This window comes from Polistes fuscatus, unplaced genomic scaffold, assembly GCF_010416935.1.
Source record: "Polistes fuscatus isolate 324 unplaced genomic scaffold, CU_Pfus_HIC Scaffold2, whole genome shotgun sequence".
NCBI lineage: Eukaryota > Metazoa > Arthropoda > Insecta > Hymenoptera > Vespidae > Polistes > Polistes fuscatus.
Window position 1 is genome coordinate 4798255 of NW_025113096.1, and position 25095 is coordinate 4823349.

A 25095-nucleotide genomic window follows, 5' to 3' on the forward strand; every position below is an offset into this window, starting at 1 on the left:
AATTTATATCAACGTTCTACGTGCAAATAATTTGATTGTACCTATTATTTTTTTTTCTTTGCAATTTATATTAATGTCAAGTAATTAAAAATGATTATATTTTAGACAAATGTATTAATTGTTAATGAACTTTTATTTTGTTTTCAAGGTATATTATCGTTTAATTTAATTTATATCAACGTTCTACGTGCAAATAAATTTGATTGTACCTATTATTTTCTTTCTTTGCAATTATATTAATGTCAAGTAATTGGAAATGATTATTTTAGACAAATGTATTAATTATTAATAAACTTTTTATTTTATTTCAAAGTATTAACGTTCAATTTAATTTATATCAATGTTCTACGCGCAAATAAAAATATTATTTTGTATTTATACTTTTACGGTATTTTTAATTAATTAATACCTTTTTTTTCTTCTTCTTCTTTTAAATAATAATAATAATAATATAACATAAATATAATATTTCTAAAATTCGATCGAACGAATCAAAATAATTGAATCGAATTAACGAAAAAGAAAGAAAAATAATTGAAATAAAAAAAGAAGAATCTATAAATATACAATATTTAATTAAATCTTAAATATAATAATACACTTTCAATCCCCCTTTCTCTCTCTCACACACGTACATACACACTATAACATACACGCCCTTTCCACTTCTGTCTCTTTGTCTCTAACACTTCGTAAGGATTAATCATAAACGTAATATACGTAGGACGTAAGTCTAATAAAATTTTACCACGAAGTATAATTTATAAGATGACGACGTTCAAACCCTTAAGGGCATAACATTAATAAGGTTGAAGATCGAACTATCGAAGAATGATTTCACGGTTTGTATGTACCACGTATAATACAATCACGTGCTGGTACTGGATCTATGAAATAGTAATAGTAGTAGTAGTAGTAGTACTAGTAAAAGAATAAAAAGAACAATAAGAATAAAAATAAGAATAATAAGAAGAAGAGAATATAAAGAAAGAACCTTTCGATATCGTGAGTCTCGAGTAAAATATATCTATGTATTTATGCATGTATGTAAGTACGTTTAAAGGGCTCTCCTAAAGGGCCTTCGAGCGGTTACAGAAATATCTTGAGAAAGACAGAAACGTTGGGCGAAACGAGACTTCACGAGAAGAAGTAGAGACCTGAGATTTAACGTTCGATATGAAATAGAGGCTTATGGGGGGATATAGGGGGATATATAGGGGGAATATGGAGGGGGAGGAAAAGGAGGGGAAGAGGAGGTGGACTTCTCCGCTTGAGAATGCAAATCTTTCTCTTTCTCTATCTCTCTCTCTCTCTCTTTCTCTTTTTCTCATAATTCATATGGAATATACTCTCTCGGCATAATAATTGCCATGCACGGGTACGTATGTGTGTTTGTACGTGTAAGTTACGAACGTAACATCGCTAAGTTGGTACCTATATCCGCTTTGGATGATAAGCTTCGGCGCCAGGTACTACGTAAAGCAGGTGTGCCATAATCGGTGATGCAGTATCGTTTGTTTCTATACTGAAAACAACAGTCTCTAACTATAATTAGAGAGAGAGAAAGAGAGAGAGAAAAATAGGTATTATATAGATAATTGATTTATTTTCTCAAAGGATTATTCGTTTCAATCAACGAATTGCTGTACAATATATATGTGTGTATGTGTATGTGTGTGAGTTGTTAATTATGATAATCAAAAACTATTGTGTATTACGCGAATTTATTTGATATTCGAATTATTTATATATTGTAAGACAATATATCGTATGATTCATTTTGTGTCTCTTTTTTTTTTTTTCTTTTTATTTTATTTTTAATCCATTGTCAGAATTATTAACGGTAAACGCGTCGTTTTAATTGGTAAATTGTGTTCCGATGATATTCGTAATATGTTTTTGTTTAATATTATACTAATATTTAATTTATTTATTATATTATATAATACGAAATAATATTTTATATAATTAAATGTAAGTTTTTTGGAAAAATAATAAGCTCGTAACTTTTCAACCTAACACTCTAGTACATCAATGTTATTTTATTTTTCCAATAAATGTAATATTTTTCCGTTTAAATTTGAATTATTCGACGTAACGTATATTTATTTATATACTTATCGATAAACATATTCTTATAAATAACATTGTTGTTCTCTTCGATAGAACAAGAAAATCGAAAACAATGAAATTTTATGCGACTAACGTCGATTCCTCGTCGAACTCAGCGATGTATCCGTTATTCGATCGTACCAACAGAGAGATACAACCAACACACAAACATATACACACAAACAAAAACATATATATACTCATATATAATACACACGAAGCATACATACGATACGATACGAACTCGTAGCAATCGTAAATCGTCATTCGTTGCACGACCGATTTTCCTTCGTATCTGCGCATACGTACTAATAAAACACAAACATAAATACACCACACATCTATATATATATATATGTGAGCACGCATCGGTCATCGTCGATAAAACTCGGTCGTCACGAATCGAACATAAAACGCACGCGAATTCGTTTACCTATGCATTCTTCCACGATTCTCACGCTTCGTAAAAATAATTTTTTATCTAAAGAGAAAAAAAAGAATTAACTTACAAAGGAGAAGAAGAAAGAAAAGAAAAAAAAATAACAACAACAACAATTAATATAATAATATTAAGAACAATGTGAGTGAAAGGAGAGATCTCGTATAAAATAAAAGGTAAATCTTATACTCTTATACCTTACCTCTTTTTTCTTTTATTCTCTTTTTCTAAAGTAAAGGATAATGGCACAATTAACAAAAGAAATTTATTAAATAGACCATTGTAAGTACCCATCGTATAAATAAAGAAGAATGAGGAACACACGCGAAATAATACCATGCCGAAGGTATACAAAAATAATAAAATTGAAAAAGAGAAGAGAGAATTTTTTTCTTTTTTTTTTTTTTTTTTCTTTTTTTCTTTTTTGATTTAAGAGACCAAAGAAATAATCGTTCTTTATTTCTCACACAACGAAGATAATTATCATTTCTTATCAAAATACCAGATCGTAGTATTAAATGAATAAATATTTATTCAAGAGAATATTCTCTCCTCTCTCTCTCTCTCTCTTTCTCACGATCATTCGTTGACAAATGTTTTTTATATCAAAAAAAAAAATTATAATTTTTTATTTTTCATTGAATTTTAAAACCCACACATCATCGTTATTATTATTTATTATTAATATTTATATATATATGAATAATTTTATACAATAATTACAAATATAATTTTAAATATAAAAAAAAAAATAAGATAAGAAATTTGACTTGGTTTTTTGTATGAAATTCATCCCTTTTATTCCACAATAATCTAACGAAAATAGCAATAACACAAGATATCATCTCAAGTGTTGTTTGCTTTTAAAAAAACTGAAATTTCTGGTATATAGTTGAAAGATAATCTCATTTATATGGACACCTTGTATCGTCACGTTCATTCCAAGAAATTTGATAACGAGCAAACAAGAAGAAACATTCCTTTTTTCACATCTTACAAGATACATCAAAACAATTACCAACTTTTGTAACACCCTATATATAAAATAATCTCTTTACTTTTATCCTTTTATTTCTTTCATGATATATTACTGCACACTTCGTAATATTATTTAAAAAATATTTACATCGAGAGAGGAGGAAATAGATAACGAAGCAAAAATTTTCAGTTAAAACGATTTGAAGATTTTTGATAATCTTTTATATAATCGAAAGAAGAAACTAATAATAATAATAATCTAGATAATAATTAATATCTTTTTCTCTCTCTCTCTTTATCTATCTTTTGATAAAAATAACGAAAGATGTGCAAGCAACGAAATAACGTAGACGAGATATCTTGTTATGAAAAAAAAAAAAAAAAAAAAGAAAAAAAAGAAATATTTATTAACAGCAATTAAAACGTTTTCCCGTTAATAAAACCAACGGGGAATACCACCGTATGATAATCTATTTGACTTTATCTTATAAATGAAACCATTAAAATGTGAACGGGAGAATTTAGAATGCATTTTATACAAATACTCATCACATATACATAGAAATGTAATAATATTTCTTATAGAAATATGCGTCTAATATTATTTAAATATTAATATAGAAAGAGAAGAGTTTATTAAAGTCGTTTAAGCTGGCATAGAAAGCGACCATTTGTAAGTACCACACAAGAGAAATAAATTATTCAAATAATAAAAAAACCAAAAAAAAATAAAAAGAATGAGTTAATGGGGTAGCCAGGTTGATTAGTTGTTTAATATTAAACAAAAAAAAATTCATCGTGTCAAATGTAGTCGTCGTTAGAGTGAGTCTCATTAATTTCTTTGTTCTTCGTGTTATAGAAAATTCAATCAATCAATCAATAATAATTATAATAATAATAATAATAATAATTTTACAATTTATTTCTTATTATACTAAGCGAAAACTCGTATATTACAAAAGGAGAAGGAAAAAACAAAATACTAAAACGAACTAAATAATAATAATAATAATAATAATAATAATAATAATAATAATAATAATAATAATAATCTATAAGTAATAGAAACATTATTTTTACATATACGAACAATAGGAAAATTTTTATTAAAAAGCAAATTGGATCTAATTTTAAAATGAAAAGTATCCAATAATAATTGGATAGAAGTTGTTTTAATTTCGAATGCCATTATAAAATTTCAATTTATTACGGGTTTAGTTTTCATTTAATATTTATTCCTTCCTTCCTTCCTTCCATTTAACGTGACAGCTTCCATATATATGTATGTGTGTGTGAGTATGTATGGGAATAAGTGTTACGTAAATTCTACACTGTGTTTCGATGTTCCAGATGATTTTTTTTTCCCGGTCGAGAGCAGAAACGGTTCTTAAGATCGCAAAACGAAACATGAATGGTCTGACGGCGTGCATTGTACTTTCACCTGACACCAGGAGTCGAGTAATAACTCTGTCGTTGAGCTTAATTGGACCTAGACGGGATTCGCATGGGCATCGGTGCCACTAGATTTATGAACATATTGTGTAACGTCCTACGCGATTATCATTAAATCCCATTAATACCACCTCGACATATTCTAATAATAATATTATATCTAAATAAATACCTAACTATATATATCTCTTTCTCTTTCTCTTTATGTATGTGTATGTGTTTATACGTGTGTGTGTGGTGGGTGGTTGGTTGTGTGTTTGGTTGGTTGTATTAGGTGGGTGGTTGGTTGTGTTGGTTGTGTTGGGTAGGTGGGTAGGTGGTTGGTTGTGTTTGGATATGTGTTAGGTTGGTTGTGTTTGGATATGTGTTAGGTGTGTATTAGATGTGTGTTAGGTGGATATGTGTTAGGTGTGTGTTAGGTGGATATATGTTAGGTGTATGTTGGGTGGGTGGTTGCTGTGTTTTGGTTGATTGTGTCAGGTGTGTGTTGGGTGGATATGCGTTAGGTGTGTGTTGGGTGGATATGTGTATTAAAATATTTGGTTACAATAATTATTTATAATAATAATAATAATATAAAATATGTGATTTTTTGATCTTATGTTAATGAATTTTGAATTATATATCGATTACTTACCGCTTGTCGAACTGTACTCGCCGATGTATCGCCTCGTTAAATATCGGACGACCACGGCTGAAACCGAAAGAAAGAAGAACAAAATCAATTTAAGTGTTACCTCTTTATTATATTCAAATATAATTATAAAATATATATATGAAAGAAGAAAAGAAGAAAAAGTAATATTATCACAAATGTGCGTACATATTACTTATTATTAATTATGATCGTGTCAATTGTAAATTATAATTGTATTAGAATACCTTTATGAAATTTAAATTTAATTAAAAAAAAAAAAGTACTACAAACAATGTGAACAATGTAAATATATCAATTTTATAATATATTGTCAAAATTTGTTCATTGAAAAATATTACAACCATTGATATTATTTAAATTGATTGAATTTAAAATTATAAAAAAAAAAACAAATTGATTGATCGAACGAATGAATGAATGAATGAATGAATGAATGAATGAATATTTCGAAAAATTTATCAAAACGTTTACAATTGTTTTTAGAAACTTTTTATGATTAGACAATTTTATTAAAGAGAGTATTGAATTAAATATAAATTCATAAACGCACAGACACACAAACATACACACACACACTGATGCCACAGGTAGTTTGCTTTCTAACGTCTATGCCTCGGCACCTGTCAAATTTATCAACGCCAATTAGCCCAACCTGACAGGAAAAGCGTGATAATTATTCTCGATGGGTTGGTATGTCGAGTATGCGATAGTCTAGCTGATCAAACTGACAGGTGTCTTTTATTAATAAAATCCGTGAAACAGAATTAGGACGTGACGAGAGATTTCCCCCTACCCCCCCAAAAAAAGAAAAAAGATGTGATTTCACTTCAAAATTCAACATCAAAATTCGACATCATACGATATGTATATTATTTTATTTCTAATTTGTTATTAATTTGCAAACGAGTGTAACATACTTGAACAGGTTGAAAAGTTTTGAGCCTAACACAAAAAAAATAATAAAAAATATCTGATAAAAAAATAGGTAAATTTTCCTCCCCTATTCCACCCCCACCCCGCCCTTCTCTTTGATTGAAATGATTTGTTCTCCCGATAGACTCCTCGAAGATAATATGAACAATAATAAAAAAGAAGAATAATGAACAACAATTATCGTAGATCGAGAAATTGAGTCTAATAAAATCTCATAAAATGAATTTTTCCTAGTTCGTAATCGAACTTGTGTTAGATAGTAGTAAGTTAAGCTTATGCTAGCTAGAATACGAAGCATGCTTTCATCGCATCGATTATTACCTTTCAACGCAATAATTCAAAAGCGTTAACGATCGAAACTTGTAAATGCTGTTGCTTCGTTTTCTTCATATAATAGAAATAAATAAATAAATAAATAAATAAAGAAAGAAAGAGAAAGAAAAAGAATAATCTTAATAAACGCGTAAATTATTCCCCCAACGTGCAATAATCAATAGTTACGATAACGATCGATTAATTATTTCAATTTCAACGATCTACTATTTTCATTCTCATTTAAATTATTTATTATTCTTTGATTTATATTCAGAATTATTTTGACGATCTCTTGTGCAAACCTTTTAAACATAATTAATAATAATAAAATATCCTAATGGAAACAAAGAAAACAATTAATCTATAGCAGAAAAACAAAGAAAAATAATTTGTTCGTCTCGTAGAAACTCGAATAGAAAATTAATGCGATATACACGAAAATAATAATCATTTCCATTGCATAATTATTGTTATATGTATACCTAATTGTTTAAACACGATTGATACGTTCTCAAAGAATACGTTTAAACAAAATTCTTATAAAAACATATACATTGTATCTATCTCAGAAAAATACAAAGATTTGTTTCAGTCCTAAGAAATCAAAAATAATAATACAACGAACCACGTATTTTCAAAATATTCTTCATATTAAATCAAAATCCTATTAGAAACAAAAAATTCGTTTAAAAACACAATTGAGTATACACATATTTTGCTTTTATAAATATTATATAGATATTAAAAAAAATAAATATATATAATATATATATAATAAATAAATATAATAAAAATAAATAAATATAAAATAAAAATAATATATATAAATATATATATATATTTATTTTTTTAATATCTATATAATATTTATAGAAACAAAATATGTTTGTACATACTCAATTGTGTTTTTAAACGAATTTTTTGATTCTAATAGGAGACTTTGATTTAAATAACGAACAGAAATTGTTTTGTATTTATTTCTTTAATCTGAACTTACTTTCATACATCCCTGTCTTCAATAATTGAAATAAGTTCATTATATATATAAAAAACAACGTTAAGCTCCTTTCTTCTAAGCTTTTAAAGAACACAATCGATAAAGTGAAAATTATTCGTAGCGGAATTCGTAGTCTTACACCACTTTCACGTACTTTCTAAAGCACCGGGACGCCGTCTCCATTGCAAAAGGATATTATTGCTTCTCTATTGGTTATTTAACTTCTCTCTCTCTCTCTCTCTCTCTCTTATTACTTCCTCTCAGTTCGCAGTTGATTTTTTATCCAAGACGATAATCGAACAGTTCTGCTGTTCGAGAAATTCACGATTAGTTTTGTGCATATGTGTGTACGTACAATAGATACTCGTGTATGTATATGTGTGTATATGTATATATTCACGTATACTTTAATCATTGTTCTTAAAACTTTATATTGTTTCATGTTCGATCTTTCAATCCATCCAAATCGACATTCAATTATCGATACTGTACTAGTGTACGATAAATGAAAATTCAAACACGTGACAGGTTAGTTAATATATCTAATACAACGAGAATTTTTCAATAAAAATTCAAATGAAACTAACTTATCATTTTTGTTTTTTTTTTTTCTTTTTTCAAAATATTTTATCGACAATTATCTGGTTTATTATGAAAGTACAACACTCTCGTGTAGTTTGAGATATTAAATTATTATACTAGCATATTCTTGTCGTAATAATTGTTATTATTGAGACTATAATAAACTATTCAACCCCGTTTTACGTATTTTATTCTTATAATTTTTAAATTACATAACAAAATGTATATTATTTTACTCGTTATGATAAAGAAATATGATTTTGAAATTTAATCGACTAACGTTGAGAAATATTTCGAGAAAATAAATATCAACCGACGTACACTTTTTTATATAATCGTTTAATAAAAAAAAAAAAAATATGAAATTTGAAATAAATTCAATCGTCACGAAACCCAGGATGTATATACAATATATAAAATTCGAGTGAAATTCTCGAGATAACAGATACAATAATCGTATTTTAATTGAATTGTTAATAAAAATAAAACACCTTCGAGTGTGTTTGTTTAAAAATGAAACAAGGAGAGAGAGAGAGAGAGAGAGAGAGAGGAGAAGTTTACAAAATAATTCGTTAATAAATTTCTTCGAGTATAGTTAAAGATCTTGAAAAATAGCTTACTGTTGGTACTTTCCCCTATTTGTCTGTCTTATTTTTTTCTTTTTTCTTTTTCTTCTTCTTCTTCTTCTTCTTCTTTCGTTTCTTTCTTTTTCTCTCTCTTTCATCTTCTCCTTGTTTTATCTTACGCGAGATAAAGGTGGCATTACCAGTACCGAACAGGTAGACAACGTGTATGTATGTGTGAGTGTGAGTGTGTGTGTGTGTGTGTGTGTAAGAACAGTTCCTCGTTCGTGAATTTGCGCTAATCGAGGAGTCAAATAAACGATAAGAGCTGCCGGACACGAGAGTATTATAAAATGTAATCGTTTCAACGAAAAATCGATTTCCATTAAGAAAATAATATTTATTACTTGATTACAACGATTCAACCGCAAAAGGATGTTTAACTTTAAACCGAATAAAAAAAACGAAAGCAAGATTTGTACCATCATCATCATCATCATCATCATCATCATCATCATCATCATTTTCTTCTTCCTTGAATATTTGATTTTATCTCATTGCATTATTGCGATAAAATGAGAGAAATTGAAATTTTGTCTGTAAGTATTCGTTGAATTATTTAATTTTTTTTTTTTATTATTATTCCTTACAACATTTGGAATGGGGGGAATTTGTGTTTGATTGAATTATTTTTTTTTTTTCTATTCGTAAAATATTTTCTCCGTTTTTTTCTTCTTCTTCTTTTTTTTTTTTATTGGATCGTAAATTTAGCGCATATTTAAGAGGATAAATCCTTGACCGACATATTTACGAGCTACTTAGAAAAGATCAAATTTGATCTTTTTTTTTTTTAGTTAAGGTATTACACCAAGTGACCTATTTCGTTATTTTTGGCAAGAACGAACGCGAATGAGGGGAGGGCGGGGGGATGGTAATTATTTGAACGTTAAAAACGTCGTTTTTAACTTCAAACGATATTTCGTAGTAATTTCCGATTTAAACGAAATGTTCGAGAAATTTAATTGGTGTAACAAAATTTACGATAGAACGTTAAGGGTCTTTTTTTTCATGAACGATCTGCACAATTTTATTTATCGATTCTTTTTTTTTTTTATCAAAATCCAATTTCATTTCTACCTCGACTTGACCCAATCAAAAAACAAATTTAACAAAATAAATCAATAAAAAATTATACATACATATATATTAATTTTAATAATATATACAATTGTTTATTAATAATTATAACATCGAACTCTTAAATTCTCATTTTTTGATTACATTATGATAAGTAAAGAAAATTAAAATAAAAAAATATATCTACAATATTTTCACGAATAATTATATTAATATTAATATTAATATAATAATAATAATATAATAACAATATACAAATACAATAATAATATAATAATAATAAAATATTAATATTAATGTAGAACAATTAAATTATCGATTAAATTGGTAAATGAGTAAAAAAAAAATAAATATAAAAGAAAAAATAATTTTTGGAACAAAGTTCCGCATCTGTTTCCTAGTTTGTTTTTATTTATTTTTCTTTTTTCCACGTTATCTATCTATCGTGAAGTTTCCACCAACCAAGGAGTCACCTAAGAAACTTCGCCAGGAGGTGGACAGATTTATAAACGGTGTATATAAGAGAACTCGACGAGTACAGAGCGGCACGGATCTATGTACCCAATAAGTCTTCGAGGGTCGAACGAGAGGCTACGAACGTCGGCGACATGTTAAGTTCTCTCGTACGATTCGCAAACCAAACGAAGAAATTTATGAAACCCAGTCCTCGCCACGAGAAAACACTCTGTTCTTCTTTTCAATATATACATATATACCTATATATAAATACACTAACCGACAAAAGTTTCAAATGTTAGCCCATAATTATGAGAGTGGTCTAAATCAAAATTTACAAAAAAAAGAAAATAAGTTCGTCACAGTTATTTCAGACCATATTATTTTCAACTGAATGAATTCAATGTAATTTTCTCGCGATATTGTCAAAAATGAACCGTTAAATCAAAATTTAAAAAAATGAAATTAGTTCGTCACACACACACACACACGCGCGCGCACAGAGTTATTTCAGACAATATTATTTTCAACTGAATGAATTCAATGTAATTTTCTCGCAATATTGTCAAAAATGAACCTTTAGATGATATTTGTTATTTCAAATGTAATCAATTCAATGTAATCTTTTCTTTGAAATATCTTTTCAATACTTAGATCTCAGTTTTCATAATTATATTGGCAGAAATATTAATTAATAATATCTAATAATTAAAATAATATTCTAAATAATTATCTATCAAATATATTTTAACGATTTCAATATTCTTAAGTTAATAATAATTTTCTAATAATTTTGTTTATTTAATTTATATATTATATATAACAATGCATAAGATGAATTTATTTTTTCGAATATCTTTGATTAACTTCCACATAGTTAAACGTACGAATAATATATTCGAGTAAATATTCGAAAAATGTAATATTTATTTTTGAAGAACAATTTGAAAAGAAAAAAAAACAAAAGTTAATACAAAATGTAAGCACATAACTCAAAAGTTATATATCCTTCGATTTTTATTCCAATCGTATGAATTTTTTCTTCTCAATTAATAATTCTGTTGTGTTTTTTTTTTCTTTTATTTTTCGTCTGAACTATTACGACTAGGTAATCCCAAACTTTTGGCTGATAGTGTACGGTTGTTGTACTTCACTCAATACTATTTTATATATATATCGTTTCAATGTGTGTATGTGTGTGTGTATGTTTTTACATTTAACTTGGATCTGTCTCCTCTCTTTTCTCTCGATGCACGATTAACACACAACGACTATCGATCTTTGTAAACGTTCAAAGAAGAGAGTCGTGCTTTTCCGGAAGTTTTCTAACATAGGGATAGACATTTTAAAAAGAAGTAGCTCGGGAAGAATATATTATCTTTGTCGTTATCTTTATCTAACTCTTGTTTATTCGAAAACTGAGATCTTTATCTGCTATATCGAATAAAACAACCACGGGATTTATATCTCGTGTTAACCCTTTCGGAATTGACTCAACGGAAAATTTATCTATGGGGGAAATTATTTTCAAAAAAAAAAGCACACAAATTTTTATTCCAATTCATTACGACGTTTGAATTCGTTGAGAAAATTTAAAAAGAAAGAATAAAAAAAAACAAAACAAACGAATACAAACGTTGGATTCATTTTATGTTTTAACTTACGATTTTCAAAATAACCAAAGAAACAATTGCAAAAACCATGGATAAATTATTGTCGAGTATTAAAATGGTATTGGGAAATTAAAACGTTTTTATTTTTTTATTTTTTTCCCCCCCAAACACCGACGTTATTCAATCTTCCGTTCACGCTTTTATCACACTATATCGGTGTTATCGAATTAATACGGGGAACGAATGAAAATAAAATATAAAAAAGAAAGAGAGATTATTAATTTTTGTATACTTCACACCACCTACGTGTTCCATGAAAAAATAAACTTCCTTGCAAATTCGTCAGACCACCACCACCACCACCACCATCACCATCATCACCATTATACCACTATTACCATCACCACCACTACTACTTTGAAACCATTGACGAGAAGTGTTACCACGAAACGATTTAACGAGCTACGAGAAGTATAAAAATAGCATAACATATAAGAGAGAGAACACGTACACTTTAAACGAATATAGTAAACTCGATGGATCCATCCGTCTTATCGTTCTGACTCATATAATTTAAAAAAACGTGAAATATTTCGAGAAATAATCAATTCATCATTTCCATAAGACAATATTTCCATACACAAAAAACACATACAAATATTAATTATCAAATTATTCAATCTCTCATATAATAATCTAAATATCTAATAATAATATCTAATAAAATCAAATAAATAATTTATTATAATATCTCTCATATAATAATACTAAAAATATAATCATTATTAATTGTAGAAAAATACGCAAAATTCGTCTAAGACAAAAAAAAAAATTAAAAAAGAACAAAAAAAAAAATAACACGCCAACGAAAAGAATAAATAAGATGCAGATGTTAGAAATATACTAATTAAATCATTTATAGATACACGCGTGTTAAAATACATCAAAGTTATATACAATAATAATATTATACATAATAAATTTCAAATAAGGGCGTACAGGATGATGTTTTAACCAAAGAAACTCGCGCACATTCAACGAAAGAGAGGATGCGCATAGTTTGCCTTGCTTGCAAAACTCTCTCCGTTAACATCATCCTTCTTTCTCCATTTCTATCTCTTCCTTACCCCCCTTCCCACCCCACCCCACCCTCTCTTCTCCTTCTTCTTTTCCCAAGCCGTACCTCTTTTATCCAGGATGATCGTGGCCGTAATTACTATTTTCTTACGTGCACAACGCGCTTATCTCGCGTGCATCTCTATCGGTGGGTCCACGTATAAAAGCGAATAGAAGTTAGAGTATAACGTATCGTATCTTCCTTCCTTCCCCCCCAACCTCCACCCCACTCTTATTCTATCTTTCTCTGTGTTTCATTATTTCTATCTCTTTTGCACCCCTTTAAGCAACTATCTTCCACGTTACACGTTTGGATTCTCATCTATGCGACTTAATCTACCTTCTTCTTCTTCTTCTTCTCTTTTTGTTGTTTTTGTTGTTGTTGTTTTTCTTATTCTTTGTACGTATCGTCTTCTTTGTACTCACTCAACTGGCCCCCTCATTCTTTATCATCGAACTCCCCTTCCCCTATGTAATAGGGTTTACGTAAACGATTTTCTTTGCTCGTTGACTTCGATGTTAAAACGAGAAGTCCAACAACAGTAAAGGTCAAGATCCTTTAAACGGATCGATGCTTCTTCTTCTTCTTCTTCTTCTTCTTCTTCACGACAACCGAACGAACGAACGACCGTTACTAAATGAGTTCAACTCTTATCGTGAATTTCGTTTAAGTATTATTATGTTATATTATATATCTATCGAGATGATTCGATTAATTTTTCGATATCTTGATCTTGTTCTTTTTTTTTTCTTTTTTTTTAAATCGTAGAAAATACGTTTTTTTTATTAAGAGCGAATATGTAGTAGGTTTTATTGTGTTACATTATTACACTTTCAATTAATAATATAATATAATATAATAATTAATAATATAATATAAATAAAATAATATAGATCAAAAATATTGAATACATTTGAAGTATTATCAAAATAATATTTAATTCAATGAAAATATATTGCGAGGTTGATATTAATAAAATGTTTGAAATATATTTGATCGATCAAATTATGTAAAAGGAAAATATAATACATCATTTTTTTTTTTAAATGAATCTTATACAATACGTTTTAATAAGGGAATATATAAAATATTACAGGGAGTTTGTATTTTATAACGTGAACAAATAAAACAAAATAAAATAATTTCAATTTTTTTTACCCCGTATCATTAGCCTGAAAATATATTGCGAAGTTGATATTAACGAAGTGTTTGAAATATATTTGATCGATCAAACTATGTAAAAGGAAAAATATAATACATCATTTTTTTTTTTTTGAATCATACAATACGTTTTAATAATGGAATGTATAAAATATTACAGGGAGTTTGTATAATATAATGTGAACAAATAAAAAAAAAGAAAATAATTTCAATTTTTTTTCCCCCCGTATCATTAGAATGAAAAGGAATGCGAGAACCGAGGGGTACAATACGAATGGGGGGAGGAGGAGGGGGTGGTTCTTTTTTTACCAGGACACGCTACGTCATCCTGTTCGGTCACACTAGCGAGGTGATCGCGTGAATCAGGATAACTCGAGAAAGGACGAGAAGGTATGTAACTACATATAAGTATATATATATGTAGCACATACATTACCAACACGATGAATTTGGACACGGCGATAAATCCTCGTAAAATCGGCGATTCACTCGGTGGTTAACCCGAACGACTCGTTTCCTGAAACGAACCACCGATGTTCTCGCAATTTGTATCTTCCTCGCCTCGTTATCGAGGTCGAACTTTCGACCGGGAAGAGAAGTACATGATGAAGAAGAAGAAAAAAAAAACAGAAAAAAAAAACAAGTTAAACAACCATTTCTCGGAACATCCCACGAAAAGATTTAATAAAAATCATATTATCGTGTTTAATTAAATATCTATTGAATAATATTCATCATTTTATTAAATTATCAGATATAAGTGAATAAATATTACATAATTAAATAATAAAATAATGTAATAATACAATATCACGTTAGTTAAAGTAAAAAAATTACGTAAAGTTAAAGTTAATAAAAAGTTAATAAAAGTTAAAGTAAGAAATTATTATTAAATAAAAGTTATATTATTATATTACATAATAATATATAAGTGAATAAATATTACACAATGAAATAATAAAATATATCACGACTATGTGTGTGTGTTTTCTGATTTTCTATAAATTATTATTAAATAAATAGTTAAATATTAATTATATTAAATCGAGATAATAAAATGAAGCTTTACGAGCTTCGTATTAACTTCTCCTCCTCCTCCTCCTCCTCCTACTACTATCTCCATCAAATTCAATTCAATAAGACGAGACAAAATTGATCTGTTCTTTCTCGCTTTGCGAACATTAAATCGTTTCCTCGAAATCGCGTCTGTAATTCAACTTTATGGGTACCCCTAAATCGAACTTTTACTTTCATCGAGGCCACTTTAAACGACACCAAGGATGATGATGACAACAACGAAATCGAATACATTTCCAAGGATACATATCCGAGGAATCATTCATTCTCCTCAAACACATCCTAATTTAACATCAAAAATTCAAATTTAAATTTCATAATAAAAAATATTACATCCCATAGATAATAAGACAAATAAAAAAGAAAAAATAAATATGGGATGCGAGCGCCTCCAAGCCAAACACTTAAATAGTCATTCGTGAGGATATTGGACGGTGGGCTCTGGATAGCTCAATGGTTAAAGAGCACTCGCCCGGAAAGCGGAAGATCCGGGTTCGAATCCCGGTCCAGTCAGTCCAACGGCCCAATTTTTTCACGAATCCTACATAAATTATCTTTAGTATTGTTCAAATATCAGGACTAATTTCTTGACCTAAAATTTAACCCATCATCTCTAGTTGGTTAACTCGTATCCAATAAAAGTCACAAGTAGAATCGTTTCGTCTAGTATTATCATTTTAACGGTATATATATATATATATATATAACTACTCAATAGGTTTTATCCGTAAAACTTAACGTGTATTGGTAGAACAGGATAAACTCTCGAAGGAAAACGTGTCATCGTTACCTTACCGACCATATCGATTTGCTCGTGTCGCCGGCAAACGATTCGATACAAATAAGGACACGAACAGACAGGTCGGTGCACTTATCTGTACTATACACTCTTCTAAGTTTACGTTTTAGAGTATACGTTATAGTGTTCTCTCTCTCTCTCTCTTTCTTTCTCTCTTTCTTTGTTTCTTTATTTATTTCTTTCTTGACGTTCCATATTCGGCAGAATCGAGTCTCGTGCTAATTAGCGGAACGTCCAAGAGAAGATACAAACCGACTAGCGTTAGAAAACACTTTTATCGTCACGATAAAGGTCGAAGACTTGAGTCACCTAATCGAGAATTACAAAGAGAAAGAGAGAGAGAGAGATAGAACAACAACTGTACGATTTATACGAGCTCTTAATTAACACGAGATAGAATCTTAATTAACTAATATCATTTTTATATATAATTATGATCATATGTTATATAAATTATTTGTTTATTTGTTTATTTGTTTATTCAAATAACCAGAATAAATGTTGAAAGATAAAAATAATATAAATATAAATAAATTAATTAATTAATTAAAATATATAAAAGAAGAGAAAAAAGATTTGTAAAAAATATGAAGAATAAATAATAGGACTATATAAATATATTTAAAAAATGAATGAAGATTTAAATATAAAATATACAATAAGTAACAATTAAAAACGATTAAAAAAAAAGAAAAACAAAGTTATATGATAACAGTTACTTATCATATATTAACAGAAATTATTATGATAATTGTAAAAGTATTACATATAAGATTTTATTATGTATTATTAATTTAGTATTTTTTAATTGAAATCTTTTAATTATTCATTGGGGACAAAAATAAAAAAAGAATAAGAAGAATGGATTCACCATATTCGATTTTAAGAAAATAATACGTACAATTGTTTGGAACTTTTTAATTAGTAAAGTGTATGGAAACATAACCAACAAAAATGATTTTTTTTGATGTATGATGACAATATGATCGAATAGAATGAATTATGAAGGGATAGGTTAACGATCAATCAAGATCGATTTGAAGTACTTACTATTTTTAGAATCTATTTTATCGAACTCGTGTTCGTATACCTAACTCTCGACTTTCCACGCATTGAAATCACTTTATATACCGAAATGAATTTATGAACGTAGACGCACCACGGTCAATTGTCCTTTCCTCTTTCAACGAACGTTAATGCAGATAAATGACCAACCACCATCGTTTTAAAGATAATAATTGATATTTCTCAAACAACGACGAAAATCGATTCGATAATTAAACAAAATTGATTCCTTTACACGCGGAGCACGACAAACATTCAATTATCAAGAATACTTTTTGTTTTTATCAACGATAATCAAAATTCATAAGTACACTCAACAAGCCTCTTAAAAGGCGATAAAAAAAAAGAAAACTTCAACGATCTTCAAATGATACTAATTTTTACGTTATACTCTATTGTTTCGTTTAAACAATCAATTTCGATGTATCTCGACGAAACGAATTAATTTATATTATATTTATATATAATTTATTATATTAATTTATTATATATATATATATATATTATATTTATAATAAATTATATTATTAATAATTAATATTATTATATTTATATATATATTATGAAAAAAAGGATCTCGAATTGAAATATAATTAAATTATTTACTTGCAACTATAATTCACACGGAAATTGATTTTGTCTTCTTCGTATTATATTACTTTTTTTCTCTGCATTTTTTTTCTTATTTTTTTTTTTCATGTACACGCATACAAACGCACAGGAAAGATAGGAGAACGGATGTATCGAATGTCGAGATCTTAACATCCCCTTTCAGCCCCGATCTCACCCTCAACCTTTGCTCGAAGATTTTTCGTAGCTCGACGAACCCACTGACCACTTTGCTGATATCCGATAACGTTCATGGAAGTCCTTATTATAGTGTAGACACCAAAGAACATGTTTCTCTCTCTCTCTCTCTTTCTCTTTCTCTCTTTCTCTTTCTCACGACTTTTTACGGATTCCTCTTTATTTCAACCGATGAAAAATTATTCTTCCCTTTTCTCTTTTTTTTCTTGTAATCGCGCGAGCCGAAACAACGAACGATGGTAAAAACCATAGAAAAAAAGAATGAAAAATAAGGAATCAAATTATTTCTACTCGAAATATCGTTGTTTTCCAATCTTCGATCTTCATCATAATTTTTTCCCCCCCACATTTTTTTCGTCGGAAAAAAATGGCTCCATTCCCAAGATAAAAAAATACAGAAGAAGAAGAAGAAAAAGAAAACAAACAATTTATTACGCTTTATTTTGAACCCGCTTGGTATAAATATAGAGAATATGAAATAATACGTTTTAAAGAGGATATTATTAATCTGGCACACGATATGTAAACATACGATAAAATATTTTCGAAAATAATCAACGACGTGTAGATAATTCGCGATTCAAAATTCATTTTCTAGCATTATTGATTACTTCCTTCTTCAGATAAAAACAAAAAAAAAACAAAAAGAACATTTTTCTTTAAAAGCAAACACAATCGCGACCTCTGTCAAACGGTAAAGGTGTTGTAAAAAGACGTATAATTTACGTTTGATAGTTAAAATGATACAAATTACGATTGTTATTACGATCAAAATGTATTTTCTATCGATTACAAAGATATATATCTATCTATCTATCTATCTTTCGGTTTTATTTGAAAGTTATCAAAAATAAATGGACAACCTTAACATCGCTTTGTATTCACTTGGTTTTTCTTTTCTTTTCTTTTCTTTTCTTTTTCTATACTTCCCACTTATACGTGGGCTTTGAGTTAACAGGTTAACTAATGCAGAGTATTATGTCGAAGACTATGGGTATCAGTCTTAACGGCACTTTCATTCGATCGGTACTATTTATTAGAAGTAAGAACACACATTGAAATTATATACGGCGCCTACGATATCAAATATTCATTCTCTACTACTTATAATCGATGTGTCTCCTTAGATCTCGATTTAACATACGAGTTTATCGATAATGTATCTAACTGCTACCATTAAATCGTTTAGTTTTAGCTTTTTTATCTTACTTTTTTTTTCTTTTACCTTTTTTTTTTATTTTTTATACCGATCAGAAATAATCATTACTTGAGAAGTAAAAGAAAGAGAGAGAGAGAGAGAGAAAACGATAAATGCCAAGCAAGAAAACGGAAACACAATTTCAACCTTCGTTCAAATACATATTCAGTTGAACAGGCTTATATCGAAACTGGCGCTTATACGAACACCTACGGTCAAATAATTTTTAACATTTCCTTATCAATCTCCTCCATTTACCGGTTTAGTTATATTATTTGTTTATTTATAATACCTACGACCAGTTTTCGTTTATAACGAGAGTGTAAATATACCGTATGTATGTATATATATATATGTATATTCGGATAAATGATTTCAAAAATATATAAATCACAATATTTTTTTTCTATTCACACTGTGAATTACACCTCTTTTCAATAATAATTCGATATTTAACTCATTTTCCCTCTATCTCTCTTACTTTCTTTCTTTTAATATTTTTCAATCTCATTATTATCTACGAAGCGTATAATTTATCTCGACACGATAAAAATTAATTAATTATTCGAAATTTTCCCGCGCTAAATGATTCATGTAGACTGCGTCGATAAAACAGTTTGTTAACCCTCTATAATTAACATTTTCTATTGCAATTATAAAAATAATTGCATAATAAATATAAATAACTAATAAATACGAATTAATAAAATTGTAAAAAACAATATATCTACGCCATATTGAAAAAAGAAATAAAATAGAAACAGTCATAAAATTAGGCATAAAACCATATCGAGGTATCGGTAGAGTGAATTTATTATTTCACACTCGATTATAAAGGGTTAAAACGAGGTAAAGATGAAAAAAAAAGAGAAATAAATAAAAATAAATAAAGTAAAAACAAAAAAGAAAGAAAGAAGACTTACCGGACTTGCCGACTCTGGGGCCGCCGAGGACGACCACCCTGATCCTATTGACGTTTGTCATGGGACAAACTTGGTGTGTCGTTACGTGTCGTTGCTTGATTCTCTTTTACGGCACATCATCCAGCGTGGAATAAACACGAATTCTTTTCCTCACTCAACTTAACTGAACTCAACTCAACTCAACGGAAACGAAGATAATCCAACGAGAAGAAAAAAAAATAAAAATAAAAAATAAATAGAAACAAGAAAACCAAACCGTCAGGGGAATGAAAAATTCGTTGAACTTGCTAATACGTTAAAAAGTAATATAACAAAATAATGTTCAAACGAATAGTAACGAAATATATATATATATAGAGTGTGAACAAAATAATAATATTAATAAAGTTAACTCGTTCTTCTCACTTTTCACCGGAACTCTGTGTTACTCTGACGTATAATAAAAAATGATCGAATAATCTCATCTTTTCTAAAAGAGAGAGATAATAAGGGGGGTAGAAAAATTAGGAAAAATAATTCTTCTCTTGTTCTTCTTTCCTCGCGATCTGCCAGGACACTGACCCACTTGCTCGCGCGCGAAAGGTCCGTCCTCGTCCTCGTCCTCCTCTCTCCCCACCTTTCTTCCTTCCTTCCTTCCTTCCTTCCTTCCTTAATTCACTTCACTTTTTCTTCTTCTTCTTCTTCTTGAACAGCAATTGCTTTCGTTCTTGCTTGACGCCACCGATATCGTCAACGATGTTTTACGAATACACTCGATGTAATCCTTCAACAACAACAACAACTTTTTTTCTTCTTTTTTTCCTTTCTATAATAGTTCTCACTTCACGATTTACAAAACAACAATCGATCGATCAAAAAACACTAAACGATATCGAATTAACGTTAAAGAACTTTACAGTTAGTATAAAAATCGATAAATCGATTATCGAACCGCGCGAATTTCGTGCAACAATTTCCAAAACAACAACAAATTCGCGGGAAATTCGAACGGGGGAAACGACGTTTCCGTTTTGTTTTTTTCTCTCTTCTCTTTTTCGAATAATATTTTCGTCGATCTATCGAAGATTTCTCTGAAACGAAAGTTTTAGTAGTAGCCCTATCCGACGATCATCGGTATCATCCAACTACTGCTTGCTTCATCCTCGTCATCGTTTGGAAAGTGTCGCGGTAGCAGCAGCAGCAGCACACCACCAACGAGCCTGAAAATACGAGAGGAATCTCGATAATGGAGGCAAACTTCGTCGTTCGTCACGCCGTCGAGGCGCCACTCGCTGCCGGACCCGTCCGGTTTCTCTCCTTCTCTCTCGCTCTTTCTCTTTTAAATCGACGCGTTAAGAATAACAACAGAATGAAAGTTTCGTGATATTTCTTACCAACGTATAGTATTACGTACTACGAATTAATGTCCGGTTTATCTTTTAACCTCACACACTAACTCATTCACTCTCTCTATCTATTTATCTATCTCTTTCTTTAATCTATTTTTCTAAACAATGAAAAATAGTGCACCAAATATATTTAATTTTCGTTACGTTAATAATTCGCGCGAGTAGGATGACGTACAATCGTAGAATGCGTGTACCTTGCGATTCGAATAAAACGTGTTACTAAAAACCCTCCCCCCAACGAGTAACGATTATACGAACGAACGATACATCCTCCTCTCACGACAACCGGACGAGTACTGAGCGGTGTGCGAGACTCGCGCGCTCTTCTTATCCCCTCCCCACCTATCCGACCACCACGAACTCGAACGAATTATCACGCTCTCTGTGGTGTGGCGCGACGTTCGAAACTCGCGCTCTCGATAACATTATCCCCACCACCACCACCACCATCCCACTATTATTCTATACATCTCTTTACTCGTCCAAGAAAATAATGAATGTTTATCTTAAAAAATAAAAAAAATAAAAAAGATCGATCGATCGAACGGCTTTTCTTTCTCGAATGAGAAACTTAATTTTTACTTTTTTCGTTCGATCTAATTCCGCGAAAGAACAAGAAAAAAATAATAATAATAATACGATCTTAATAGCTTTATACGAATACGACGATAGTTAAAATGAGAACTTTTAATATCGAACAAACGATGATATGGCTCTCCCCCCCCAACCACCCCCCCATCTCGTTCAGGAAATTAGTCGCGCGCCTCCGTGCGACGCTTATTATTTTTTTTTGTTCGCTTTCCCGAGATAGATGAAACCAATGATGATAATGATAATGATGATGATAGCCCTTAATGGTAATAGTGATTTAAAGGGTAAATCGTGGAGAGGCGTGACGCATCCGGACTCGAATTATCGTTTATGCATCGTCGCCGTGCCGTTGCCAGCAAGAGTCATCATCGTTTCTCTCTTCGTCTTCTTTCATCGTTGTGTCGTCTTCGTCTTCGTCATAGTTGTCGTAGTAGTAGTAATAGTAGTAGTAGTAGAAGAGAATTTCGTCCGTCGGCTTTTCTCGAAACGAGCGGGTTTACGACACGGACACGGTTTAGAAACGGATCGTTCTAAATTAACCAAATAGATGGTTCGTACGGTTTGAGTTTAAAACGAACATTTGGAAAATGACGGTAATAAATACAACCTGACCCTTTATCTAATTCGTTCTACGTAATACACGGTTAAAAAAAAAAATAATTAAAAAAAAAAAAAGAAAAAAAAGAAAGAGAAAAGTATCGTAAGGAGATAGTTAATCGTTCGGTGATATTATAACTAGTAAATTATTTAAATCACTTTATTTAAAGAGAGCATATCGAACGAGTGGCACGGAAGTCGAGGCACCATCGCCCACGTGTTCTTTGCGATTTGCATGGCTTACAGCTTAAAAGTTATGAGATCATTATGGGACAACGTTCGTATACTCGAGACTCTAATAAGGATATGAAAAAAATCAATGATCAAAGAAAAACGAGTATGATAAAAGTGATTTTAGTAAGAATGAATGAAAGAACGAACGAATTAACGTACACAAACGTTTAGAGGAAAATAAGAAAAAGAAGAAAAATTCATCGTGCTCGGCCGACCGACCAATCGAATGTATACGTTTGCGTATACATCGGAAAAATAAAGTCAACTTAAATAATACTCGTCTCGGAGATAATAGTGAAACATGAACAAAAAAAAATGCGAAGGAGAAGAAATAAACGGATCTTTAAATACCAAAATACGTCTTATTCTACGAGCTTGCTCGCACCTGTTTCCGTCAGATTCCACACATTTGATCTCTCGCGATATTAAACGAAGGAATAAAAAAAAGAAAACCTTCCGTAGATTAGATAACGTTCGAAAAGAATGAAAATTTATTGCTATTCTCGTTGAAGGATAAGGAAAGAAGATAGAACAGAGAGAGAGAGAGAGAGAGAAATAATAAAAGAGTGAATGAGAACGAAAGAAAGAAAGAGAAAAAATATATCGTCGAATTCCAACGTCCTCCTCGAGGACAAATAAATTATCGATTATCACCGAACGATATTCTTTTTGGAGTATTTTCTACGCACTACGCGTATCGCGCGATACAAAAGTTTATTTACCGGACGATTTCAAAAACTCGCACTCGCATACGACTGCATTTTACCGGCTATAAATATAAACTTTGCACGCGGGTATAAAAATTTCACGCGTTCGCTCCGAGCAAAACTTTGAATAAACAAGCAAGCAAACAAGAAAGCAAGCAAGCAAGTAAGCAAGTAAGCAAGTAAAAAGGCAGTGTTAACTTATTCGTATAAAGATTCTTCCGAGTTCGTGTTGTTTGTCCAACGAGATCATCCCGGTTTTGCATCCGACACGTGAAGAAATGTGCTTGCTCGTACAAATGACGTAATTTCTTTCGGCATGTCAACGATATCAAGAAAGAAAAAAAAAGATTTCAAACGTGAGACGAGGTAGAAAACAAAGAAGCAAAAGAAAAGAAAAAGATAAAGAAATAGACAAAAATGAATGAGTGAGAGAGAGAGAGAGAGAGAGAGAGTGATGATAAAGATATTAAACTCTCACTTTACCTATCATCGTCATCGTCATCGTCACCATCATCATCATCATCCGGAACGGCCTCGAGAAGGTCGAACACTCGCAACACGATAAAAAGCAAACAATTTGAATCCCACTAAAAACGTGACGTTTGTTTGTACAACGGGTAGGTGGTAGTTAGGTTTGTACGATTTCGTTAAACGATATCGATGACGATTATCATAAGAAAAGAAAAAAAAATACAGAAAGAGAATAATAATAATAATAATAATAATAATAATAACAATCAAATTACCTGATAAATTGAGATCACAAGCAAAAAAGAAAAATGACCACTGGAAAATATTCTCATTAAAAATAAAAACACACGCTGAGAGATTAAAATTCATTCAAATGTTCCTTATCTCAACACACACACCCACACACACATAGGAGAATTCTCAAATTCTAACATAAAATATAATTGAAAATTTAAATGATTCGAACAAATTACATGCATAAGTACACTACATGTATACATACATATATATACACACACACACACGTATATATATATATGTATATAAAATATATGAATCACAAGAAAGACACGCACGCGCGTATTCGAAACGTTCGCGCCGAACGTTCGTCGGCGAATGCTCGTAACTGGAACGTCTCCGGCCTTCTAATATATATACCTAATATATATATATATATATATATATATATATATATATACATACACATAGATATATGCGCTCTCTCG

The 25095-nt window shown here is 29.9% G+C and overlaps 1 protein-coding gene and 1 non-coding gene across 6 annotated transcripts in view; one reads left to right on the forward strand and one right to left on the reverse strand.

Annotated features, from left to right (window-relative positions):
- Positions 1–25095, reverse strand: part of LOC122516451 (ras-related and estrogen-regulated growth inhibitor-like) — an 84639-nt gene extending 59544 nt beyond the window's left edge. The window contains exons 1-3 of one of the 5 annotated variants that reach the window (XM_043634259.1): positions 25073–25095; positions 20383–21581; positions 5619–5675 (exon numbers count right to left, since the gene is read on the reverse strand). In XM_043634259.1, the coding sequence (XP_043490194.1) occupies positions 5619–5675; positions 20383–20443 (118 nt within the window). In that variant the 5' untranslated portion in view covers positions 20444–21581; positions 25073–25095. Of the gene's footprint in view, positions 1–5618; positions 5676–20382; positions 21582–21755; positions 22063–24382; positions 24468–24645; positions 24696–24945; positions 24965–25072 lie in introns of those variants that run through there. The other 4 variants (XM_043634260.1, XM_043634258.1, XM_043634257.1 and 1 more) reach the window with 4 other exon arrangements.
- Positions 16028–16103, forward strand: Trnas-gga. The gene has a single exon. It is a non-coding gene; the product is annotated as a tRNA-Ser (tRNA).